Source organism: Camelina sativa, chromosome 9, assembly GCF_030686135.1.
Source record: "Camelina sativa cultivar CO46 ecotype springtype chromosome 9, ASM3068613v1".
Lineage (NCBI taxonomy): Eukaryota > Viridiplantae > Streptophyta > Magnoliopsida > Brassicales > Brassicaceae > Camelina > Camelina sativa.
In genome coordinates this window covers 3,367,540-3,390,215 of record NC_141888.1, presented here as the reverse complement: position 1 = coordinate 3,390,215, position 22,676 = coordinate 3,367,540, and the positions used below count along the sequence as shown (strand labels likewise).

The window sequence follows — 22,676 nt, the reverse complement described above, 5'->3', positions numbered from 1 at the left end:
ATCTCAGCGGCTCGGATCTTGGCTGGGGCCAGCTTCTCCCTCTCTTCGAAAGTGACCTTCACCTCCTTGACTAATGGACGGAGAGTTCGCCTCATTGCCTGCCTTTCTTCTCTCCGCACCCTCTCAATCTCGCAGCTGTTGCCAGCTTCGAGTAGATGGTTGCAGAGCTCGATCTCGTGCAACCTATTCTTTGCCGCCTTCGCGTCCTCCGCTGCCTCGAATCAAAGGTCCCCTGCCTTCTTCAGTTTGTCTCGGAGGTCCTCGTTAGCAACCCCGAAGTCTAGTACCTCTATCTCGGCTTTTTTCATCCGAGCTCGGATTTGCTCGGCTTTTGTCACGGTGCTAGCGTTCTCAGCCTCCAGCTTGGCGTACTCCTTTACCTGAGCTTCCAGGTCAGCAATCCTCTCTTGGAGAAGGCTCACTTCGGAAGACGAGGGGGAGGCGAACAGCTGGTCCTCGTACGACGCTACCGAGGAGTTAAACTCGATCATCAGCTGGAAAAGTTTAACTTGTTAAAAACAGGAAGGATGGTAACAAAATAGAGCGAATCCCGAAGTGGCATATACTACTAACCTCGCCAATCTTGTCCGCGAAGTGGCACGAAGCGGAAGAAGTTCGCACGGTTAGTCTCGGACATATCGGCAAACGCCGGGATCCGGACTCCCGGTCGCGTGTAGCTCCTCATCAGGTCAGCTGGGGAGGCGGGAGGAGCTGAAATATTTAAGCAATGTTATTCTACTCGGTAACAATCTCAAACTTTGTCAAACAAAAAACGACACTTCGGGTTATCGTTACCTCGGGAGGAAGGACGTTGTTCCTTCGAAGGCAACCTCCCAGAAGAGCCCCCGGTCTCTTTCAAAGGATGAACCTCCTTAGATCTCCTCTCCGAGGAGGGAACACCATCTTTCGAGCCGGACCTACTTCGGTCGTCTCCCGATGAACCAGTCCGAGCTCGACTTTTCTCGCGAAGAGACGAGGAAGTTTCTGGCTCCTTCCGTTTCTTAGATGATTCGGCGCGCTGGGAGCTGACTTCTCCGGAAGACTTCCTTGTGGATTGAGGGGGAGCTGCGATCTCCCGTGGCTCGTCACTAGAATCAGCTAGAACAATCACGGGGGATTCGGTCGGATTAGTCGAAGGTCCGGAGGCATTTGCGAGAGGCTCGGGAGGGCCATCAAGGAACTCGAGAGTCTCGTCGACCTCAGCAGACGAGAGAGCATCCTCTGAGCCTAACCGAGGACTCCCTAATCCTTTCACAGGAGAAAGAATCCCAAGCGATCTGCCCCTGGCTACAGAACCTCGAGAAAAACTCGGCAAATGTAGGACAGAGCAATCCGCGCTCGAAGTGATCTAAGAAGAAAATGACAAAGGGTGAGAAGCAAGAAAGGATATACATTATACGGTTATACCTAGCAAAGAGCACTATTCTACCAATTTTCGAAGTCCACTTTGATACGTGCGAACTCAAGAGGTGGCCAAAAGTAAGTTCGTTAACCGGGAAGAAAAAGTAAGACTTCCGCCACTTCTCGTCCTTCTCAGGTAGGTCATCAAACTCCACTTTGATACGTGCGAACTCAAGAGGTGGCCAAAAGTAAGTTCGTTAACCGGGAAGAAAAAGTAAGACTTCCGCCACTTCTCGTCCTTCTCAGGTAAGTTCGTTAACCTTCAGCCCGGAAAGCGGACTTACGTAAAGCGTGCCCTTTGTGCGACCTGTCTTCACCGTGTACACTTGAAGGAAGTCAGCCAGGGATAGTTTGTAGTTAAACTCCTCCCCCAGAGTTTGTAGGCACATAACAGTCCGAACGAAGTTTGGGCACATCTGGGGAAGAGCGAAACCCAGCTCGAACATCATCTGCACGATGAGTTCGGGTAGGGGAAACGACAGACCGCACGCAGAGAAGAATATCTCGAACACGCAACAGTACCCTGGAGGAGGGTTCTCCGAGGACTCATGAGCCTCCGGGAGTCTAATCTCGACCTCCGGCGGAATCCCGGTTGATCCTCTAATCTCGGCGATGTTCTCCGCAGAGAGAATTGACGGCTGGTGAGGGCTATAAACGCCCGAAATCAAGGGTTTCGCGATTTTAAACGATGAGGATTTCGGAGGAGACATGCTTTTCCGGCAAAAGTATCGAGAAATAAAGAAAGGTCGAAGGATTTTCCGGCAAGAGCGAAGAAGTTAACAGAAGAAAAGAGAGGAAATCGAGAACAAAAGGAAGAAAATACAACTGGGAATTAAGAGTAGAAGAGAGAAGTCGAGTTTACTTTTATACACAGAACCAGGGAGCAATGATTACCTGGGGAAGTGAAAGGTCTCGGACCGCTTTTCTTCTCTCTTATAGCTAACACGTTACCCAGTGGGCCCCAAAGCTTGTTCGGGAAGGCAAATCTCATCATCACCACGATCAAATTGTGGGGATACGGGGAATATTCAGTTTCCCGAAACTGATCCCTTGAAGGTCAAAAGTCCCCCAAACTGCTCAGCTCGGGAGACTTGGGGGGCAACTGTTGTACCCACGATTCGTCATCTCGGGAAACAGGCGAAGGGCCTGGGCCGAGCATGACAAACGGGCCAAGGGCATAGCACTGGTCGGCCCATCAGGCCCGGAGAAAGGAAGAGAGCGTGGAGAGGTGTCGTGTTAGTCAGCTCGCAGCTCGAGCTCGGTCAAAGATTCCCGCATTTAAGAGGATTAATTAGGACGCGAAGATCACGTCATATTAATTACACATTAATTAGGTAATAAATTGGTCTGTATAAATATGTAAGGGGGGGAGTCTTTGTAAGGGATCGAACAATTTTTCTCTAAAAGCAATACAATACAATTCAGACATTCAAACACTCTCAATTTAGTTCGGAACCTTTAACGGTGATAAGCTCTTCCACACTTAAATCACTTCGGAAGGAAAGAGTTGATCTCAGTTCTTACACCGACCGCAATTACCATTCAGACCATCTATCTTTTCCTTCCCATTAGAGAGACACAACCAATAACACAGTTTATATATTATTAACCATTTTATGCTATATTATCTGATTTAGAGAGACCCAACCAATAACACAATTTATATATTATTAACCATTTTCATGTAAGAAAAAACTTTATACAGTATATTGTCATCTTTTGCATTCAAACCCTATATAATATAAACAAATTTTGCCATAAACTGTTATGGTGGAAGGTGTTCACCACAAATTAACATTTTGGAAAGACCACATAACTACACCAAATAATCAACCAATCATCATAACTAATATCAATCAGTCACTATTGCTTTTTTTAACTGTCAGAGATTTCAAAACAAAATTCAAACTAATATCCATAATGTACGATCGACCTTTATTTCTCATTACTATGCACACAAAATTGTTGCAATGCGGTTGCAAGTTTGTGAGACGTGGTCAAAGTAATTGATGATGATGAAGAAGAAATGAAGTAATGAACATTTTATTATGTTAAAACAGAAGAGAATAGTATCACATATTCACACGTGTATCCATGCACACGACATACAAATCATGACACATTACAATATTCATCTTTTCAGGGTTTTTTTGTGCAAACATTATCCCTGAAAACCCCCAAAATAAAATGTAGTCTGTGAAATCAGTGAAATGCACTAAGAAATTAGTGTAATGATGAAATATGGAGGAGAACAGCTTTTGCTTTATAAAGCAGTTTGCTTTTGTGCTTTCAAAAGTGGCTTGTCTGTTGACTATAACTGTGTTTAGCCAAAGATTTGATTTTGTTTCTAAATAATTTAAGCTTATATTTCCTCTTTCTTTATCTAAATTAATTTAATCGTTGTTGGACTTGGATTAGTTGCTCCCCTAATAATGTATTAATCAATCATTTTTTTCTTCTGGCTCTACTATAACTTTTTATTGTAAATACTAAATACTAGTAAGCTAGAATCGTGTAAAATAATCAGACACACATCCGATTGAAGTGTACTTAGATGATGAAAGAAACCATATCAAGTTATCACCCAAAGAAACTTGATATCTTTTTCCTTCATTTTTCATAATAAATGATATTTTCTAAGGTAAATATATTTTCTATTACGTATCAGCTAAGTTACCCTTTTTTTTTTTTGGGTTAAAAATTAGCTAAGTTATTTACATTGTTTTTTTTTTTTGTTTTCTAATATTTCTCTTTAATTTTCGACCAATTGTAAAGCTGTCAATCATTGATTCTTCTTTTGGCATTTCGAGTTTTGGAGTTTTCTCATTTTAACTTCATTTGTGTTTTTCATATTATTAATTTCTTAATAACTCTTAATCCTGCCAAATTTCTATATATATTTTGTCAAAGTACCTCATAATATTCCACCGCTTTAAAGATGCATTTGACATAACGAAAAAAAAACCCATCCATTTGGCAATAGCACATGATACGTTATATATTTTTAATCAAACTGTTTATAAAAATGGTTGACAAAAATACTTTATAACAATTAACAAATTCAGAGAATACTTTAGATAGAAAAAAGAAGAACAATTTTTTATTTTTAATACATTAATGAATAGTTATAAAGATAATAAAAATTAAGAGTGATTAGTGGGAATAAAAGCAGAATTAAAGCGAGTCATTAAAAAATGAAAAAGAAAAGAAAAAAGAAAAACTCACTCGTCACAGACTCGCAGTGTCTCTCATAGGCACAACGAGTGTCCCACTGTATCATTCACAGTTTATCCCACTTTGTGTTACATCAAATTTCATACTTTGTTTTTTGTAAGAAGATTTTTTTTTATATATAAATCAAATATATATGATTAATGAGTCTTTCACACACACTTTATTTGTTCGAGGCCACTTACTTATAGTTTTATAAGGTTAAATAAAATAACAGTTTAATGGTGCTTACCACATGAATTCACTTTTTACCTGCTCCATTTGAATATTTTACGTTCATATGTTTGTTTCTATCCCAAAATATCCTATTTTATCGTTTCTTGCCGTCCTAGATAGATCCGAGAAGATTGAGTCTATTGATCCTCTAGACATAGAACAACCAGAGCTTTGGATACCAACAAATACATAACTTACAAATGGAGATAAACATGTTAGTTACTGAACCTTCTTCAAAAAAAGTCTAAAGGGTAAGTAACATATACTCCTTTAGTTTTTTGGAACATGTTCGATATGGTAGCATCATCCTTTTTGTAAACTATCGAGGCTGGTAAGTCCACTAGTCCACACCATTGTCCATTTAAGATTATGTAGCATACAACATTGTAAAAAAAGTAATTATTCATTTTCGATATTAAATCTTTAGTTATTTTTTTTACTAAAATAGTTGATTGTCGATCGATATAATCTGTTTCTGAAAAAAATTAATAATTGAAATTGGTCGATGAGATGATCTTAAAAAAAAATCATTTATTACACAGAGAAAACAATTCTCTATTCATTTGTGTATGATGTTCTGTCATTGTTAAATAGGTAAATTCTCTATTCTCATATTTGATGATAATACATAAACACCTTATCTGAATATGTTTTCTCACATGCTTGAAAACAATACAAAGAAAACATTACCATTTTTTTTTAACCCTGACCTTTTCCAGTTTACAGTCTAAAGGACTATAAGATAATAATTGGCAGACAAATCTTTGCCTTTCTCTCTTTCTCTCTGTCTCTTTCACTCTCAGTCACATACACTTCCAAATCAAAATCCTCTGTTTCATCTTTTTTCCCTAATAACCTCCAGACAAAGAATTGAAAGCAGAATATTTCAAATACAAAAGAGAAAGAAACCTCAAACTCTGCACCTTAGAGAGATTAAGAATCTCAAGTTTTGATGCAAGGAGAACAAACTTTGATTAAGACAAAGATGATGCAGAGAAGAAGAGAAGTCCAAAAGAGTTATGCTTTGTTCTCTTTAACCTTCTTCTTCTTCATCTGTTTCTTCTCTTCTGCTTCTGCAGAGCTCACAGACAAAGGTGTTAATTATGAAGGTAACATTTCATTAAACATAATCTTCTTCATTTCTCTGTCTTTTGTTCTTCTTTCTAAAATATGTTTCCTTTTTTTTTAGTTCTTGCCTTAATAGGAATCAAAAGCTCACTGATTGATCCTCATGGAGTTCTAATGAACTGGGATGACACAGCAGTTGATCCATGTAGCTGGAACATGATCACTTGTTCTCCTGATGGTTTTGTCTTAAGCCTGTAAGCACTAACAGTCTCACACACACACACAAAACACATAACACAAACACACATATGTGTAAGCATGTGCTTACAAGTTTTTACTTATATGTGTATGTAGAGGAGCTCCAAGCCAGGACTTGTCAGGAACTCTTTCATCAAGTATTGGCAATTTAACATATCTTCAGACAGTGTAAGTTTTTTCTTTAAGCAATTAATATCTTTCTTCATTCTTATTTACTATAATATTCTCATTTTGTGTTTTGTTTTTGGATACAGGCTACTGCAAAACAATTACATAACAGGACATATCCCTCATGAGATTGGGAAATTGATGAAACTCAAAACACTCGATCTCTCTACCAATAACTTCACTGGTCAAATCCCACTCACTCTTTCTCATTCCACAAATCTTCAGTATTTGTAAGATTTTATCCATATATTCAATTATTTTATTTATATATAATTTATTGAAATCATTTATGGAAAGATTTTTTTGTGTTGAAAATTGTGGAGCAGGAGGGTTAATAATAACAGCCTGACAGGAACAATTCCAAGCTCATTGGCAAACATGACCCAACTCACTTTTTTGTACATTCTCTTTCTTTTATTTTCTTTTTCATTTTCTTCTATATATATAAATAATGTATATATGTTCATATATTTCGAAATTATTTTTGTTTCAGGGATTTGTCGTACAATAACTTGAGTGGACCAGTTCCAAGATCACTTGCCAAAACATTCAAGTAAGTCTATTTCTGTGAAAGAATATATGTCTGCTCTGTTTTTACTCTGTTTTGAGAAAGAAACAGTGTAATGGTAAATTCCATTGTCTTTTCTTTGTAATTTTTCCACTTCTATACGTTACCAAAGTTATCCTATATAGTTTTTTTTATTTAACAGTTTTTGTTACTTGTTATCCAGTGTTATGGGCAATCCTCAGATTTGTCCAACTGGAACTGAGAAAGACTGTAATGGGACTCAACCAAAGCCAATGTCAATCACCTTGAATAGTTCTCAAAGTAAGTAAAATCTTTTAAAATAAACGAATGTAATAATTGAATCCTATGGAATGTAAGCTAAAATGGTGTTTTTGTTGTTGTTGTTTGGTTAGATAAATCATCTGATGGAGGAACAAAAAACCGGAAAATCGCGGTAGCTTTCGGTTTAAGCCTTACTTGTGTTTTCTTGTTGATCATTGGCTTTGGTTTTCTTCTTTGGTGGAGAAGAAGACATAACAAACAAGTATTGTTCTTTGACATTAATGGTAAGTTTCACATTCAATAACACAAATCCTTTTTTTATAAACTGCAAACTATTGAATGCGAAATCGGACCAATGTGTGTGTGTTTGAATTTGGACTTACTTAGAGCAAAACAAGGAAGAAGTATGTTTAGGGAATCTAAGGAGGTTTAGTTTCAAAGAACTTCAATCCGCAACGAGTAACTTCAGCAGCAAGAATCTTGTCGGAAAAGGAGGGTTTGGGAATGTGTACAAAGGTTGTCTTCACGATGGAACCATCATCGCGGTGAAGAGATTGAAGGATGTAAATAATGGCGGTGGAGAGATTCAGTTTCAGACTGAGGTTGAAATGATAAGCCTTGCGGTGCACCGGAACCTCCTCCGTCTTTACGGCTTATGTACTACTTCCTCTGAACGGCTTCTAGTTTATCCTTACATGTCCAATGGCAGTGTCGCTTCTCGTCTCAAAGGTAATTTAGAAACACCTCTAATTAAGCTCGATTCCTTTACATGAATTGACACGGTTAACGATTGGTCTTGCAGCTAAACCGGTATTGGATTGGGGCACAAGAAAGCGAATAGCATTAGGAGCAGGAAGAGGGTTACTGTATTTGCACGAGCAATGCGATCCAAAGATCATTCACCGTGACGTCAAAGCTGCAAACATACTTCTGGATGATTACTGTGAAGGGGTTGTCGGAGATTTCGGGTTGGCTAAGCTTTTGGATCATGAGGAGTCGCACGTGACAACCGCCGTGAGAGGAACAGTTGGTCACATTGCACCTGAGTATCTCTCAACAGGACAATCTTCGGAGAAGACAGATGTGTTCGGTTTCGGGATTCTTCTTCTCGAATTGATTACTGGATTGAGAGCTCTTGAATTCGGAAAAGCAGCAAACCAAAGAGGAGCGATTCTTGATTGGGTAAGATGTAAAAGAGTAAATAAAAATTGATCTTCTTGTTTCAATTAGGTCAAAGATACTCACTTTTAGGGTTTTTCTTTGGGTTTACTTGTAGGTGAAGAAACTACAACAAGAGAAGAAGCTAGAACAGATAGTAGACAAGGATTTGAAGAGCAACTACGATGGAATCGAAGTGGAAGAGATGGTTCAAGTGGCTTTGCTTTGTACACAGTATCTTCCGGTTCACCGTCCTAAGATGTCTGAAGTTGTGAGAATGCTTGAAGGCGATGGTCTTGTTGAGAAATGGGAAGCTTCTTCCCAGAGAGCAGAAACCAACAGAAGTTATAGTAAACCTAACGAGTTTTCTTCATCTGAACGTTATTCGGATCTTACAGACGATTCCTCGGTGCTTGTTCAAGCTATGGAGTTATCAGGTCCAAGATGACAAGAGAAAGTATATATATATATATCGATTTGGGTTTGTCAAAAACATATATAAACTTGTGTATTTTGTTTGCTTTATGCTACAATTCTGTACAGGTTTTGGTGTCAGAAAGTCATATTTTCTAAGTGCCTGTTGAAAAAATTATCCTATAGATCCGGTTGTGTTCGATCTTTACTTAAATGAGATTCCTCTGTTTCTTCAAGAAAGATGAGACTTGAGAGCGTCTTGAGACTTAAGAGTGGGATTGGTAAGACACTTAAATAGGACTAGTTGATGCAAAAACTATAAAACAGCTGAAAGTGTAGCTTTAAGAGCACTTAAAGAAGTGGACTTTCATCACATATAGTTTTCTTTCTATCCACTAAAAAAAACTTGAAATTGATTCTCAAGGGACAGGCAAAACTTGGTAAATAAGGAAGAAGAGAACTGTCAATGCGACGAGGAGGCCGAGAATGAGGAAAGATGCAATTGTGAATGAGAGTAAAGTTTAGGGGTTCAGATAGGGCGAGAGGAGGCCGAGAATAAGGAAATATGCAATTGTGAATGAGAGTAAAGTTTAGGGGTTCAGATAGGGGGAGACTTTTGGAACAGGGTCTTGAGAGCATCTTGTCACCAGTGTTTTTGGAAAGTGCCATAAGTTTGACGAGGGAAGAGTAATGAGAATCAAACCAAATGGAAGTAATATTGTTCAAGTCAAAGGAGAACATCTTGTCCGCTATCGATAATGTCCCTCCTGTGTTGTGGTTAGTGAGCCTCCAAACGTGTTGCATACCATCTCCACCTGTCTCTGAAATCAACACAAGACCACGGTCATCATCATCTACACTTTCCATAAACATATCAATAGATGATGATGATGATGATGCTATCTATAATAGGATTTGGAACTATTCGAAACACCGCCTTGTGTAGATCAAAAGCAACCAACTTAGTCTTTTCTTTGCTGAGCCAATAAAGCCATCCGTTAGCAAAATCTGGTGCATGCTCGTGCTTTATCCGATGACGATGAGGAGGTGGAGTCACCCGCCTCCATTTCTAAGAACCGAAACCGAATACCTCGCATGATGATGAGGTGTTCTTGTTACTTTTCTCATGTCCTTCATGCAACACTGAGGTGTGTTTAATGGTATGTAACCAGACTAGTTTGTATGTTCCTTTGACGTAGTCTTTTCCAAATCCAAGGCGAGAGGACTCTACCTTGATGTTGTTCTTGTCTACATAATGCTTCTGTTGAAACCTGTAAAAAGGGAGCTTCTGAGACCACCTTGTGTCTGGGTTTATCACCTCAACTGGTTTTGTCATGTCCACACAGCTATATAAGCAAAAAATACCATTAAAACTCTTGGAAAATAGCATCGTCCTCACCTTGTGTTTATTGCTTGTTAAGGATCTAAAGACTTCTATATATTAGAAGGCTTTGGCTCATATACTTTAGGAACCTATTTAATTATAAAAGGTAAATATTCACTCCTATATAAACAAATCAATCGTCTCATATTTTTCACCAAACAAAATAATTTATTCAAAAACACCAGTTATTTTTCAACTTTGTTATATTTGTTAAACTTTTTTGATGATAAGGTATTTTTTTTTTATTTTTTTTAACCAAAATTTTCTCCTGCTTTTTTTCTTTTCAGTTTGAAATATGTAAGATTATATATGCACCTTTTTTTCTTCCTAATACTGTATTTTAAATTTTATTGTAGTATTTCTAAATTGTTTTATTTAATTTATATTTTCATCTTTGAATTATTTAATATTTATATATTATTGTGCTTATAACTTTATATTATTTATTTAATTATGTTAAATTAATTTTCTTTTAATTTCTCAATTTTGATTGGTTGGTTACAAACTATTGTGATGATACATCATTGAAGTGGTGATACATAAATGTTTTTTGAGCCAACAATTTTAATGATTAAATAAAATATGCAAAAATGAAAAAAGAGACATATAATAGTTAGTTTAATGTGTTAATATAGACAATTTCTATGTGGTGGTAAAGAATATACTTTAATAGTATAGTAAAATATATTTTCGTATATAATAAATACAATTAACGTAGATTATAGATTTGTAAATAGATATAAATTAGTGTATTATAGAAAAAATAAAATTAATAAACAATTAAATTCTCTAACTAAAATATTATTATTTACCTTTTAAAGATAATTTTTGCTTTTTACATTAAATTTTATTTACATAACTTTAAACCCGCACATCGGAGGGTCCTAATCTAGTAATACCATAATTAAATAAATTATACTGCAGAAAAATGATGTAGATACTCACTTTTATATAAACAAATAAGTGGTCTCATAATAAAACAGTTTCTTTCAAATTACCACATTAAGCTTCGTTATATTATGATGTTATCTCATTTTTATGAGGATATTTCATATTGTAAAGTAAAGCTACGTGACAATTTTATAGACTATATTATATTTCTCTCTCTTTTCTTTTTGTCAAAATTTAACTATGAGATCAATGTTTTTTTAAATCATATGTTTACGTAATTTAGAGCATATGTTACATATTATGCATATATTCTTTTTTCTTGAGATTAGTAAATTTACCTTTAAATTCATATTTTCTTTCTAATTTTCAGCATAAATTTTTTTAGAAAAAATAATGAATTTTTATAAACTTTTAATTAATTTATTATAATGTTAATATATTTTATTTAAAATTTATTGGACAAGTAGAAATTATTACGTATGAGATTACTTTTTCAGATATTAGATAATATTAGTTTTCAATTTGTCCCTTCAAGGACATCCGATAAATTAGTTTTTAGTTTTTTTCTTTGAGAATTATATATTCTCAGTTTTTAGTTGATTTTAATATTATGTAAGATATAATTTGATACAACGCAAATATTTTCTTGGTACAAGAAAATGAAGAGAAACAACACTTATTAAATGATAATACAGCTACGCATTAAATATATTTCATATAGTTCTCTTCTATTTATATATGTATACATAAAAAGAAAAAAATATCTATAGAATTTTTAATTAGTAGTTACATGAATATGTGATATCACAAATAATGTATGATAAAATATATGGCCTAAAAATACAAAAAATTGGAAAAGGATTTCAAGGTTAGTAATGTTGAATAAATTTTTAAAGTTGAATATTTATATATACATATATATAATATTATACAAATCATAGCAAATTACTAAAAAACAAATTAGTAGAAAAAGAGAGTAAATTTTAATATACTAATTTTATATACTCATGTCCTTACAGGAAAACAATATCAAATATATATATAATCAATTATCAAAGTTAACTATTTCAAATAATTAGTTTTACTGTACAATTGACGCTCGGATCGCTTATCTAAGAATATATCGTATAGTTAATCATCTGATTCTGTTTTTGTAACATGACTTTTAATTGATTTATTTGATAACATGAATCATTTGATTCTGTTTTTGTAACCTGAATTTTAATAACATGAATTCTCAAGGTGTCAAACACAATTTATGAATGTATTATCGGTGGTCTTTGGGAGTTTGATTATAGCTAGTATGGTTTTTCGGAGGCTCGATTTTACATTTCTTTTTGTTTTTCTATTGTCTTTGATAACACATGTGTTTTGTTCTGGATAATATCGGAAATATATTATAGGTGTCATTGTTCTTTGATGATGCGGATATTAATTTTGTAGTGCAGGTTCTAATATATATATATATTATAGATATATTAACTAAATTATGGTATATAGTGTATATAGTGCATCACTAAAGATTCGAAATTATAAATTTATATTTTAAAAGTAAGTATTTTATTATAATATAAATACATTTTCTTTTTTATTTGTAACCTATTCATTCTTTCTGATCTCGTTTCTTGTATTTCTCCCTCATTCATGCACAAGGGATGAAATATTCTATTATTATTATTATTATCAACTTATTCTAATCTAGAAATTTGGTATATCTTATATATTATTATTTTACTATATAAAAACTGCAACTTATTATTGATTGAGTCGTCATAGAGAATATTATCTAGTATTAGTAGTGTCTATGGTTCTAAAACACAACATCTACGTACAAGACTTTTGAAGAAGTCAAAACTGTAATTTAAATTATGCACTCCACATTAGCTTTTAACATGTATTGTAATGTTATCCATTTATCGATTCAAACAACTGATTAAATAAATTTTACCTATTGCCATCAGGGTGAAGCTCATACATTTGATTGTCATTCATCTCTAATAGCCAGTAAATATCCCGAAGACGTCAAACCCTGAAATAAGTTAGAAAGAGATGCAAAGAGGATCAAAGCTTAAGCGTCATATTACAATGACTGGACTCCCTAAATTTTGGGGTACAAACTTATTCAATATCTGAATGCAAATACCCAATATGGACAACATATGATGCATTTTCATCCAAGATGCTGCAACCGAACATGCCTTAGAATCCTACGTGGATAGTCACAATATTTTGAACAACTTGGTCCTGTAATTTTTCTTCAACAATCACTCTTTGCTCACTGCACATACACGGTAGAGTGTTATTACGAGGGCTCTCCAATGTAAATATTCTATAGCTCTGGTTTAGTTTGTTATTATGGTTTACATATTTAGGTATAATATTGTAACTAGTATATAAGGAACGTTATGTACAACATTATGAATAAGAAAACCTTTTATACCTATTAGGGTTTTTGACATGGTATCAAAGCTAAACCTAATTTTTTAGGTTCTTTGATCCTCTGTTCTTCTTAATTTTTATTGTTTTTTCTTTCTTTGACCTTGATATACTCGATCATTCTGTCGATATATCTCTCTTGAAAGTATGACGGAAGATCAATCCGCTACTAAGTCTGGTTCGACGTTATTGTCGGGCTCTAAGTCTCGGGTGGAGTCTACACGACGTAGAATTGACCCATACGATCTCTCGGCTGGAGATAATCCCGGATCTGTGATCTCCCATCCACAACTTTGGGGACCCAACTATGATGAGTGGGCTATGAATCTACGGCTTGCTTTGCGAGCAAGGAAAAAGTTTGGATTTGCGGATGGATCTATCCTCAAACCTGATGATGAGTCCGATGACCTTGAGGATTGGTGGGCTAATAATGCTATGGTGGTGTCTTGGATGCGACAAACCGTAGCTCCGGATCTGAGTAGCTCGCTCTCTCGTCACGAAATCGCTTCAGACTTATGGACTCATATTCAAAAACGATTTTCGGTGAAGAATGGCCAGAGGGTACAACGTTTGAAGACTGAGTTGGCCAACTGTCAACAAAAAGGATCTGTGGTGGAAGCTTATTATGGGAAACTCACAAAGCTATGGACAAGCCTCGCTGATTTTCAACATGCAAAAACAGTTGAGGAGATTGCAAGGGAACGTGAGGAAGATAAGTTACACCAATTTCTCATAGGTCTTGATGAGAGTGTTTTTGGTGCGGTGAAATCTTCTCTTCTATCGCGGGATCCGCTTCCAACTCTCGATGAGGCGTATCAAGTTGTGTCTCAGGATGAGGAATCTAAGAGAGCTGGTAGATTGATGGAAGAACGTAACGAGGGTGCCAGTTTTACGTTTCGTGTGGCTCCTCATTCTTACTCGTCTCCTCCCCTACGAGACCCTTCGGCTATGTGTACAAGCTGTGGCAGGAAAGGACATTTGGCTGATAACTGTTTTCGTAAGATCGGTTATCCTTGGTGGTGGGGCGATAGACCTCGTTCCAAACCTTCTACCGGTTCGCAAGGTGGTACGGGCGTCTCGAGCAACGATCGCCGTGTTTCCGTTGTTCCTCCAAAGCCGGTCGAACCAACACACGTTCATCATGTTTCGGCCTCGACATCTCTCGGACCTACCAATATCACCGATGCTGATCGTGTTGGTTTCAGCGGCTTGAGCGATCAAGATTGGACCAAGTTGAAAACTATGCTTAATGCACGAAACGTTGGTACACATGATCCTCTCTCGGGTAAGTTTTTTCTTGAATCTTGGATTATTGACACTGGGGCTTCTCATCACATGACGGGAAGCATTGATTTTCTAACGGATGTTTGTGAAATGGCTCCTATGTTTATCAAACTTCCTGATGGCCGGTTTACGGTCTCGACTAAGCAAGGGATGGTCTCCCTTGGTTCCCACCTTCGTTTGCTTAATGTGTTCTTTGTGGACGGTTTACATTGTCACCTTATCTTGGTCTCTCAGTTGACTCGAGATCGGCAGTGTCATTTTCAAATATCTGATCGGCTTTGTATTGTTCAGGACCGCATCACACGGACGGTGATTGGAGCAGGTGAACAACACAATGGGCTATATTTCTTTAGAGGGATGGCTGAAGCAGCTTTGACACAAGTTTTGGAGACGCAACCCAAGGAGGTGTGGCATTGTCGCTTAGGACATCCTTCTTCTACAACTATGGAGATGTTGTCTTTTTCGAATTCTAGTAGTAGTTTTGATTCCAAAACATGCGACGTTTGTATTCGTGCAAAAAAAACACGAGATTCTTTTCCTTTGAGCATTAATAAAACTTCTGAAGTTTTTGAGTTAGTTCATTGTGACTTATGGGGTCCTTATCGGACAACGGCAATTTGTGGATCACGGTTTTTCTTAACCATTATCGATGATTTTTCTCGTGCTGTCTGGATATATTTGTTGCCAACTAAGTCTAATACTGCTTCTACTCTACGTGATTTCGTCTCTCTGGTTGAAAGGCAATTTGAACGCAAGATTAAGACTATTAGAAGTGACAATGGGTCTGAATTTTTGAGTCTTAGTGGGTTCTTTAGAGAGAAAGGAATCCTTCATGAAACGTCTTGCGTCGGAACTCCTCAACAGAACGGCCGCGTCGAGCGTAAACATCGACATATTTTGAATGTCGCCCGGGCTCTCCGTTTTCATGCTCACATCCTTGTTGAGTTTTGGAGTTATTGCGTTCTCACTGCTGGTTACTTAATCAATCGCACGCCTACGACGGTACTTCGTGGCAAGACTCCGTTTGAGATGCTCTATGCACGGTCACCTCCTATGAACCACCTTCGTGTTTTTGGTTGTTTGTGTTATGTTTATAACCAAAAACACGGCAGTGACAAATTTGCTTCTCGAAGCACTCGGTCCGTGTTTCTTGGCTACCCTTTTGGGAAAAAGGGTTGGAAGGTGTACAACCTTGACACTGGTGTTGTCTCGATGTCGCGTGATGTTGTCTTCCTCGAGACTGAGTTTCCATTTGCTCATACTGGCTTGGAGATTCTCCTGCTGTATTGGACACACCCATACCGACTCCTATCATTACAGATGATGAGTTCCTTGATTTTGATGTGGCTTTGTCTCGACGTTTAGACGTGCCGGTTGTGGTTCCTTTGGTCACGGATCTTCCTTCCTCACCTACGACACAGGTTACGGCTACGATCGAACCTCTGTTGGTCTCTCCGACTCCGTCTCCTGTTTTGCCGTCCCCTATTTCGTCGTCCCCTATTTCGTCGTCCTCTGTTTCGCCGTCTCGGGAACTACTCTCTGATGCGGAGTTGGCTACGTCTTCTGATGTTACTGATCATGTTCCTCATGATGCACATGAACCAATGGGAAAAGGATGTCGTCAAAAATTGAAGTCAACACGACTTCATGACTATGTCACAAATACGACTCATACGGAATCTGATAGTGATTTTATTGATGATTGTTGGTATCCTATCGATTCTTATGTGGATTGTTCTAACTTCTCAGCTTCTCATCGAGCTTTTCTCGCTGCGATCACGTCTGAGGAGATTCTTAAAACGTATGCTGAAGCTATGGAAGATGAGAACTGGCGAGAAGCTGTGCGTGGAGAAATCACGGCTCTCGAACAGCAAGGCACTTGGACGACTGAAACATTACCTCCGGGTAAGAAAGCTCTTGGCTGTAAGTGGGTTTTCACGTTAAAATATCGATCTGATGGTACTCTTGAGCGTTACAAGGCTCAGTTAGTTGTTCTCGGTAACAATCAGACTGAGGGTCTTGACTACACAGAAACGTTTGCTCCTGTTTGTAAGATGACTACGGTGCGCTCTTTCTTGGAGGTTGCTGTGGCTCGTGATTGGGAAGTCCACCAAATGGATGTCCATAATGCCTTCTTACATGGGGATTTAGAAGAGGAAGTGTTTATTCGGTTTCCTCCGGGTTTTCACACGGCTGATAAGTAACAAGTTTGTCGATTACATAAGTCACTTTATGGGCTTAAACAGGTGCCGCGATGTTGGTTTTCCAAGCTCTCCACTTCTCTTAAGGAATATGGTTTTATACAGAGCTTGAAAGATTACTCCTTGTTCACCTACGCGGATGCCACTCGTCGTATTCATGTGTTAGTTTATGTTGATGACCTTATTGTTACTGGGAACTCACCTGCGGTGATTGCTGATTTTAAGACGTACTTGAGCTCTTGTTTCCATATGAAGGATCTGGGTATATCTAAATATTTTTTTGGGTATTGAGGTTGCTCGCAATGCTTCTGGTATGTATCTCTCACAACGCAAGTATACACTCGACATTATTGCGGATACGGGTTTGCTTGGTGCGCAGCCAGTTTCTCACCCGCTAGAACAGAACCATCACTTGGCTACGGCTACTGGTGATCTGCTTCCCGATCCTTTCCGCTATCGTCGTTTAGTGGGGCGTCTTATATACCTTGGTGTTACTCGACCTGAGCTTTCTTATGCTATTCATCTGTTGTCTCAATTTTTGCATGCTCCTCGTGTGGAACATTGGGAGGCGGCTCGTCGTGTTGTTTGTTACCTCAAGGGTAATCCCGGACAAGGAATTCTTCTTCGTTCCGGTATGGATCTTCGTCTTGTGGCTTGGTGTGATGCTGATCATTCTGGTTGTCCCTTAACTCGTCGTTCTCTCACTGCTTGGGTTATTCAACTTGGAGGTTCTCCGGTTTCTTGGAAAACACGAAAGCAGGATGTGGTTTCTCGTTCATCGTGTGAGGCTGAATATCGTGCCATGGCCGAGACTGTTTGTGAGATTTTGTGGTTACGGGAGGTTCTTACTTCTATGGGGGTTGACTGTTCTGCTCCGGTGCCTTTTGTATCAGTTTAAGAGTGTAGACAAACATGTGACTTCCCCTACGTATACGGTAGGTGGAGACTTAAATTTGAAAAAACTGTTTTTGCAATGAGAACAACACAAACACACCTAAGGTCTCTGTATTGTCTAACTAAGCATAGAAAGAAACAACTTTTTGAGAAAGCTTCCATGACTGTGTCTCTGAATCATGTATATAAATCTGAGTCGATCCAAGCATCCTTTTTAATACCAGCTCTTGAAGAATTCTTCTCGAGATCTTTGTTCACACTAGCGAGATCCAAACTCGGGACAATGTGCTTCATCAGAGCTCCGACAAATCTTATCAGTGAAGGACCAAACTCAGGCCATGATCACCAACGTTCCTCTGATGTTCTTTAACTGACACCGGCTCAAAAGTGAAGCACTCAGACCGTCGATTACACTTCCTGATGGGAAGTAATCCAGATTCACCAAGTGACTTGTTGCTTTCTTCTCAGCTGATGTCTCAAGTTTAGCTGCCAATGTTTCATCTGGTGACAGCTTACCTCTGAAGTTACGGCTCTGAATGGAATCCAAGATTATAACCCGCTCGGGGATGATGTCTTGGCCAATGAGCAACCTCGAGACTAGGTTAGACCGTTCAGGAGATACAGCAAGCTGAACAGAGACGAGGAGGATCAAGTTTTTATCATTGGTGTCCGTTAAGGAATATATGTTGCAGGATTTGTCTTCCAAAGAAGGTTCAATGGTGTTTCCAGAAAACGGGACTTCAGGCATGATGAGACTTCCAAGGAGAGTCTTTGAAGGTAAATTGTGGGAAATATAGAGGGAAGGTGAAGATATGGCTATGATGAGTAGAGATGGTCGGAGGGGCAGTTCAGGTTTCGGGTTTGAGAATATGATGAAAGGAGATGGAAGTGTTTCGGGTGGCGGAACAAAGTTGTTAAGATCTTCTTGGAAGAATCTTGATGGTGGAGGATTCTGAGTAAGTACATCTTCCATTTCTTAGCTTTTATCGAAATCTCACAAACCTGTAGCAAGACACGAAACCAAGATGCAGTTAGCTAGCGCGAGGCACACACATCTGAAGAAGGATACACACACTTCGATAACCAAGAAAATTAGATAACGAAGACACCTAAATCCAACAGAAAAGCAACAAAATATCACAATCGTAGGATCAAAAATCGAGGATTCCAATAAGAGATTGCAAACTCTCGTGACTAGTTGATACAAAAACTTCATGAAGTGTAGACTTCAAGTTGGTTCATGGACATATAATAACATGGACTCACCTTATTATATTCACAAGAAATGTAGCCAAAAATAACAAATATCTTATCTTCAAGTGACACCTAAACCCAAATCAGATGATGCAAACACAAACAGTTCTTTGATTCTTATCAAACGGAATGTCAGGAATTCAATTGAAGTTCCATTATCTATAAACCCATCATGAAAGCACCAGAATATAAAAGTCATATGATCAATTGAGATTAGAAAGACAGAGCTAAACAAGAATAGTTGATGCAAAAAACTATATCAAAAGCAGACTTCGGTTGGATCGTGGACATCAACTCAACTTATACACTCCACAAGCAATGCAAAAAAAGATGTAAATCATCAACCAAATCATAAATATTCTTCAAAGAACTACTTAAAGTAACCTAAGAGACTTCAAAATCCACTGAGCTAATTGGAAGAACAAAAACTTGGTTCAGATCTTATGCTTAATCGTTGATATCGACAGTTCTAATCCAATCAAAAGAAAACTGCGCAAACCCAAAAAAACTAACAAAGAAAAATCGATTCTTTTCCAACCATATGATTATGAATCACATTGGTATCCCAAAATCAAGCTTCTTACAATCTACTGAATCATGTATAGAGACTGAAACTCAAATCCTTAAGAACAGGGTAACTATTCAAACTCAGAATCTACAGAAAAGTCTCAAAATTTATACATTCCAAGAGTTGTGAAGCAAACTAGAGGGTATCAATTGAAGCAAGATGTATACGAGAATCGCAACGAGAGACAACCCAGGAAACAAAAAGCAAGAAAATTTAGGGTTAAGTGCGGAGAAGGAAATGAAAAAAGATGTACCTTTTTTTACAGTAGAATCGATCGATGATGAACAAAGTAAGAGATTTTTTTCTTTTTTCTTTTTGTTAGCAAATGGTTCTGTCTTCTCGGCCAAGACAGCTAAAACCCCAAACAAATCTCAAAGGCGTGTCGCTATTGTGCGCCTAAGTAAATGCTGATTTTTTTCTTTTTCTTTTCCATTTATTAATGAGACTGTTCTTTCTTTTCAATATTTTTTTTAGCGTATATTGTTTTGGATTTTATAAATTTTAATCTGCATTTTTTCGATTTTCAGTTGTTGTTTTCTAAAGTTTTTTCACCTATATTAATAAAATCTATAATTTTGAAGAATACATGAAATGATTATAAAAACTAAAGTGATGTGTCAGCAACTTAGCCGATGTTTTAACTTTCAGTTATAAGTTTAAAATGCTTGGCAAGTGTTTTTATAATCATTAGGACTCAGACCCTGCGATGTTGCGGAAAAAATATTTCAAAACAAGTTAAATTAAATTTAAAATTATATATTATAAAATTATTTGAAAATATATGCTAAATAATGAAATTAAAAATTTATTTCAAAAGAAAAAAATAATAAGTATGGCTAAAAATTCGTAAATATTAAACATATATAACTGTGAGTTTTAAACCATCAAAATAAAAACACAGTCATAATGGATCGAGGCAACTCATCTTATAATTTGTATGTAATAGAAGTATAAGATATAGTATGAAAAATTATTGTAAAGAATAACAAACATCATAACAGTTATTGATATTTATATTACTCATAAACAAATATTATGATGAAGTGATCCTAAGTGAGAATATCAAACGAGCGATTATAATATATAAATGCAATCTTCTGATAAAACAATTTTTAAAATAAAAGAAATTTTCATCTTGAGTGAAGAGTTATCAACTAATAATTATAATAAAAATACATAACTTCTAAAAGTAAAGAGTGAAATAGTCAAATCATATATTTTACGAATTATAATAAATAAACGCAACTGTAAATTACATAATTAAAGTTGATTCAATTTATATATTACTATAATCATTGTAAAATCTTTAGTTAGATTACTTTAACATAGACCACAAAAACGGCGATGAACTTCCTCTGAGATAATTGACAAATGTTTCAGAGACATGGTTGATGTTGTAGATCGAGCTGGCGTTTTCATAAATGATCAACCCTTGAAGATCTTCAGAGAATGGCCGAGGCAATCCGTTCAAAACATCCACGAAGTTTTGTCGTAGTTTGTATACTCTTAACTATTGGTCAAAAAGGCGAAGACGATATCTTCTAAAAAAAAATCAAAATATTAAGGGGAAATTGGAAATAAAGGATAAATAATTGAGTTATTATCCATTTGTGTATCCTATAATTATATGTTAATTATTCCTAAATTACTCTTTGCAATTGATTTAGCCATTTTTTCCAAAAATCACAACTGTTACTGGCATTTATTCAGATTGTTATTATTATATAGATTTCATTTATAACAAAATTGCAAATATTCTCTATATACCTAGAAGAGATCGAGAGTGATAGAATAATTTGTCAAATTATTTTATATCATCTATATATATATATATATTTTTGGAGACATTTCTGAAATAAATCCTGAAGATGATACTTATTTACAGAGAATGATATTGATATTAAATTTTAAATTAATAAAAATTTGTAAAACTTGGGTTTGTCCAAAGTTATCTCACTTACTAAGGCCCAAACCCATTGTTGACTTGATCAGAATAACAATTCTCAGTTAAATTCTTTCCATATTTGAGAATCTACACCCATATATCTCTCTATAACAATTTTTTTTTTCTTATTGCTAACATATCTATATAGTATATACACATACGTTTCATACTAATAACAAAGAAAAAAATAGTACGTGAAGAATTAATCAACTAAATAATTTTATACCTTTCTTCAGATCAGAACTCACTGCAAAATTAATCAACTAAGGCCTTGGAGGATTTGTATAGGCCATGTGTGAAGGTATACGTATGTGTAGATTCTATACATTCATCTAACTAATGAAACTCCAAGGCCTTGGCCTTTTGTTTGCTAATGAAACTCCAAGGCCTTGGAGTTTCATTAGTTAGATTCCTTTCAAGGCCTTTTGGTTTCCTTTTGGTTTCCTTTCTTCAGATCAGAACTCACTGCAAAATTAATCAACTAAATAATCAACCCCTCATTATAATCATTTTCTTCTTCTTACGTTTGTCAATAAAGTACTGCACATGCATAATTTACAGAAAAATTGAAAGCAATTTAAAAGTCACAACTCACAACACATTCTTTCTCTTTTCTCTCCCAAATATAAATTTAAAAGACCTCATTCTATGTTTTCTTAGACATAACATATATATCTAACTAAAAAAATTCAGTTTATGAGAAATACATATGGCTAAAAAAATCAGTTTATTGTCCACAGCGTTAAAGCTAAGCCATCAATATATGTACATACAAAATGGATTGAAAAAAGAAACAGAGCATTTAAATTTTACGTTCAACTCCATAAAAGATGATTAAAAGATGAAGAACAGGTAAACAAAATCTAACACAAGAACCATTTAGTAGTAAACAAACTAGAGGGACTAGACCAGCTTATCTTACCTTGTACGAGGGGATGCTTATGCTTGTTTCTCTAACGAGTAATGAGAAGTCCAGACAAGTTTGAGTGAGACTCAAGTGGAAAAACAGAAGAATTAAGACATTTGTAAAATATGAAACCAAGTTAGAGGATTTAGTTTTCTGACCCAAGTAAGGAGTATATATATAGAGAGTGATTATCTTAAGTTTTCTAATA

The 22,676-nt window shown here is 36.4% G+C and overlaps 2 protein-coding genes and 1 non-coding gene across 3 annotated transcripts; 1 reads left to right on the top strand and 2 right to left on the bottom strand.

The window, feature by feature from the left end:
- Positions 1 to 221: 221 nt before the first annotated feature.
- LOC147937665 (uncharacterized) lies at positions 222 to 2,111 on the bottom strand. Its single transcript, XM_087465207.1, has 4 exons — positions 1,662 to 2,111; positions 796 to 1,348; positions 574 to 711; positions 222 to 466 (listed from the first exon to the last, which is right to left on the bottom strand). The coding sequence occupies exons 1-4, from the start codon at positions 2,109 to 2,111 to the stop codon at positions 222 to 224; spliced, it is 1,386 nt and encodes a 461-aa protein (XP_087321333.1).
- A 2,861-nt stretch (positions 2,112 to 4,972) lies between these two features.
- Positions 4,973 to 8,944, top strand: NIK2 (NSP-interacting kinase 2). The gene is made up of 11 exons (XM_019229744.2): positions 4,973 to 5,957; positions 6,038 to 6,170; positions 6,271 to 6,342; positions 6,429 to 6,572; positions 6,669 to 6,740; positions 6,836 to 6,895; positions 7,074 to 7,171; positions 7,264 to 7,416; positions 7,520 to 7,861; positions 7,935 to 8,314; positions 8,409 to 8,944. The coding sequence occupies exons 1-11, from the start codon at positions 5,801 to 5,803 to the stop codon at positions 8,736 to 8,738; spliced, it is 1,941 nt and encodes a 646-aa protein (XP_019085289.2). The 5' UTR covers positions 4,973 to 5,800; the 3' UTR covers positions 8,739 to 8,944.
- An 8,871-nt stretch (positions 8,945 to 17,815) lies between these two features.
- Positions 17,816 to 20,006, bottom strand: LOC104710316 (uncharacterized). The gene is made up of 2 exons (XR_015567416.1): positions 19,870 to 20,006; positions 17,816 to 18,796 (listed from the first exon to the last, which is right to left on the bottom strand). It is a non-coding gene; the product is annotated as an uncharacterized LOC104710316 (transcript).
- Between the last annotated feature and the right edge of the window lie 2,670 nt (positions 20,007 to 22,676).

What these genes read in the sequence shown, in the direction of transcription:
- LOC147937665 (XM_087465207.1), bottom strand. Translation starts at nt 2,111, where the DNA reads ATGTCTCCTCCGAAATCCTCATCGTTTAAAATCGCGAAACCCTTGATT. An exon ending in GTCCGCTTTCCGGGCTGAAG is followed by an intron (nt 1,349 to 1,661) that starts GTTAACGAACTT and finishes TTTTCTTCTTAG; the next exon opens with ATCACTTCGAGCGCGGATTG. An exon ending in ACAACGTCCTTCCTCCCGAG is followed by an intron (nt 712 to 795) that starts GTAACGATAACC and finishes TAAATATTTCAG; the next exon opens with CTCCTCCCGCCTCCCCAGCT.
- NIK2 (XM_019229744.2), top strand. Translation starts at nt 5,801, where the DNA reads ATGCAAGGAGAACAAACTTTGATTAAGACAAAGATGATGCAGAGAAGA. An exon ending in ATTGTTCTTTGACATTAATG is followed by an intron (nt 7,417 to 7,519) that starts GTAAGTTTCACA and finishes GGACTTACTTAG; the next exon opens with AGCAAAACAAGGAAGAAGTA. An exon ending in GAGGAGCGATTCTTGATTGG is followed by an intron (nt 8,315 to 8,408) that starts GTAAGATGTAAA and finishes GTTTACTTGTAG; the next exon opens with GTGAAGAAACTACAACAAGA.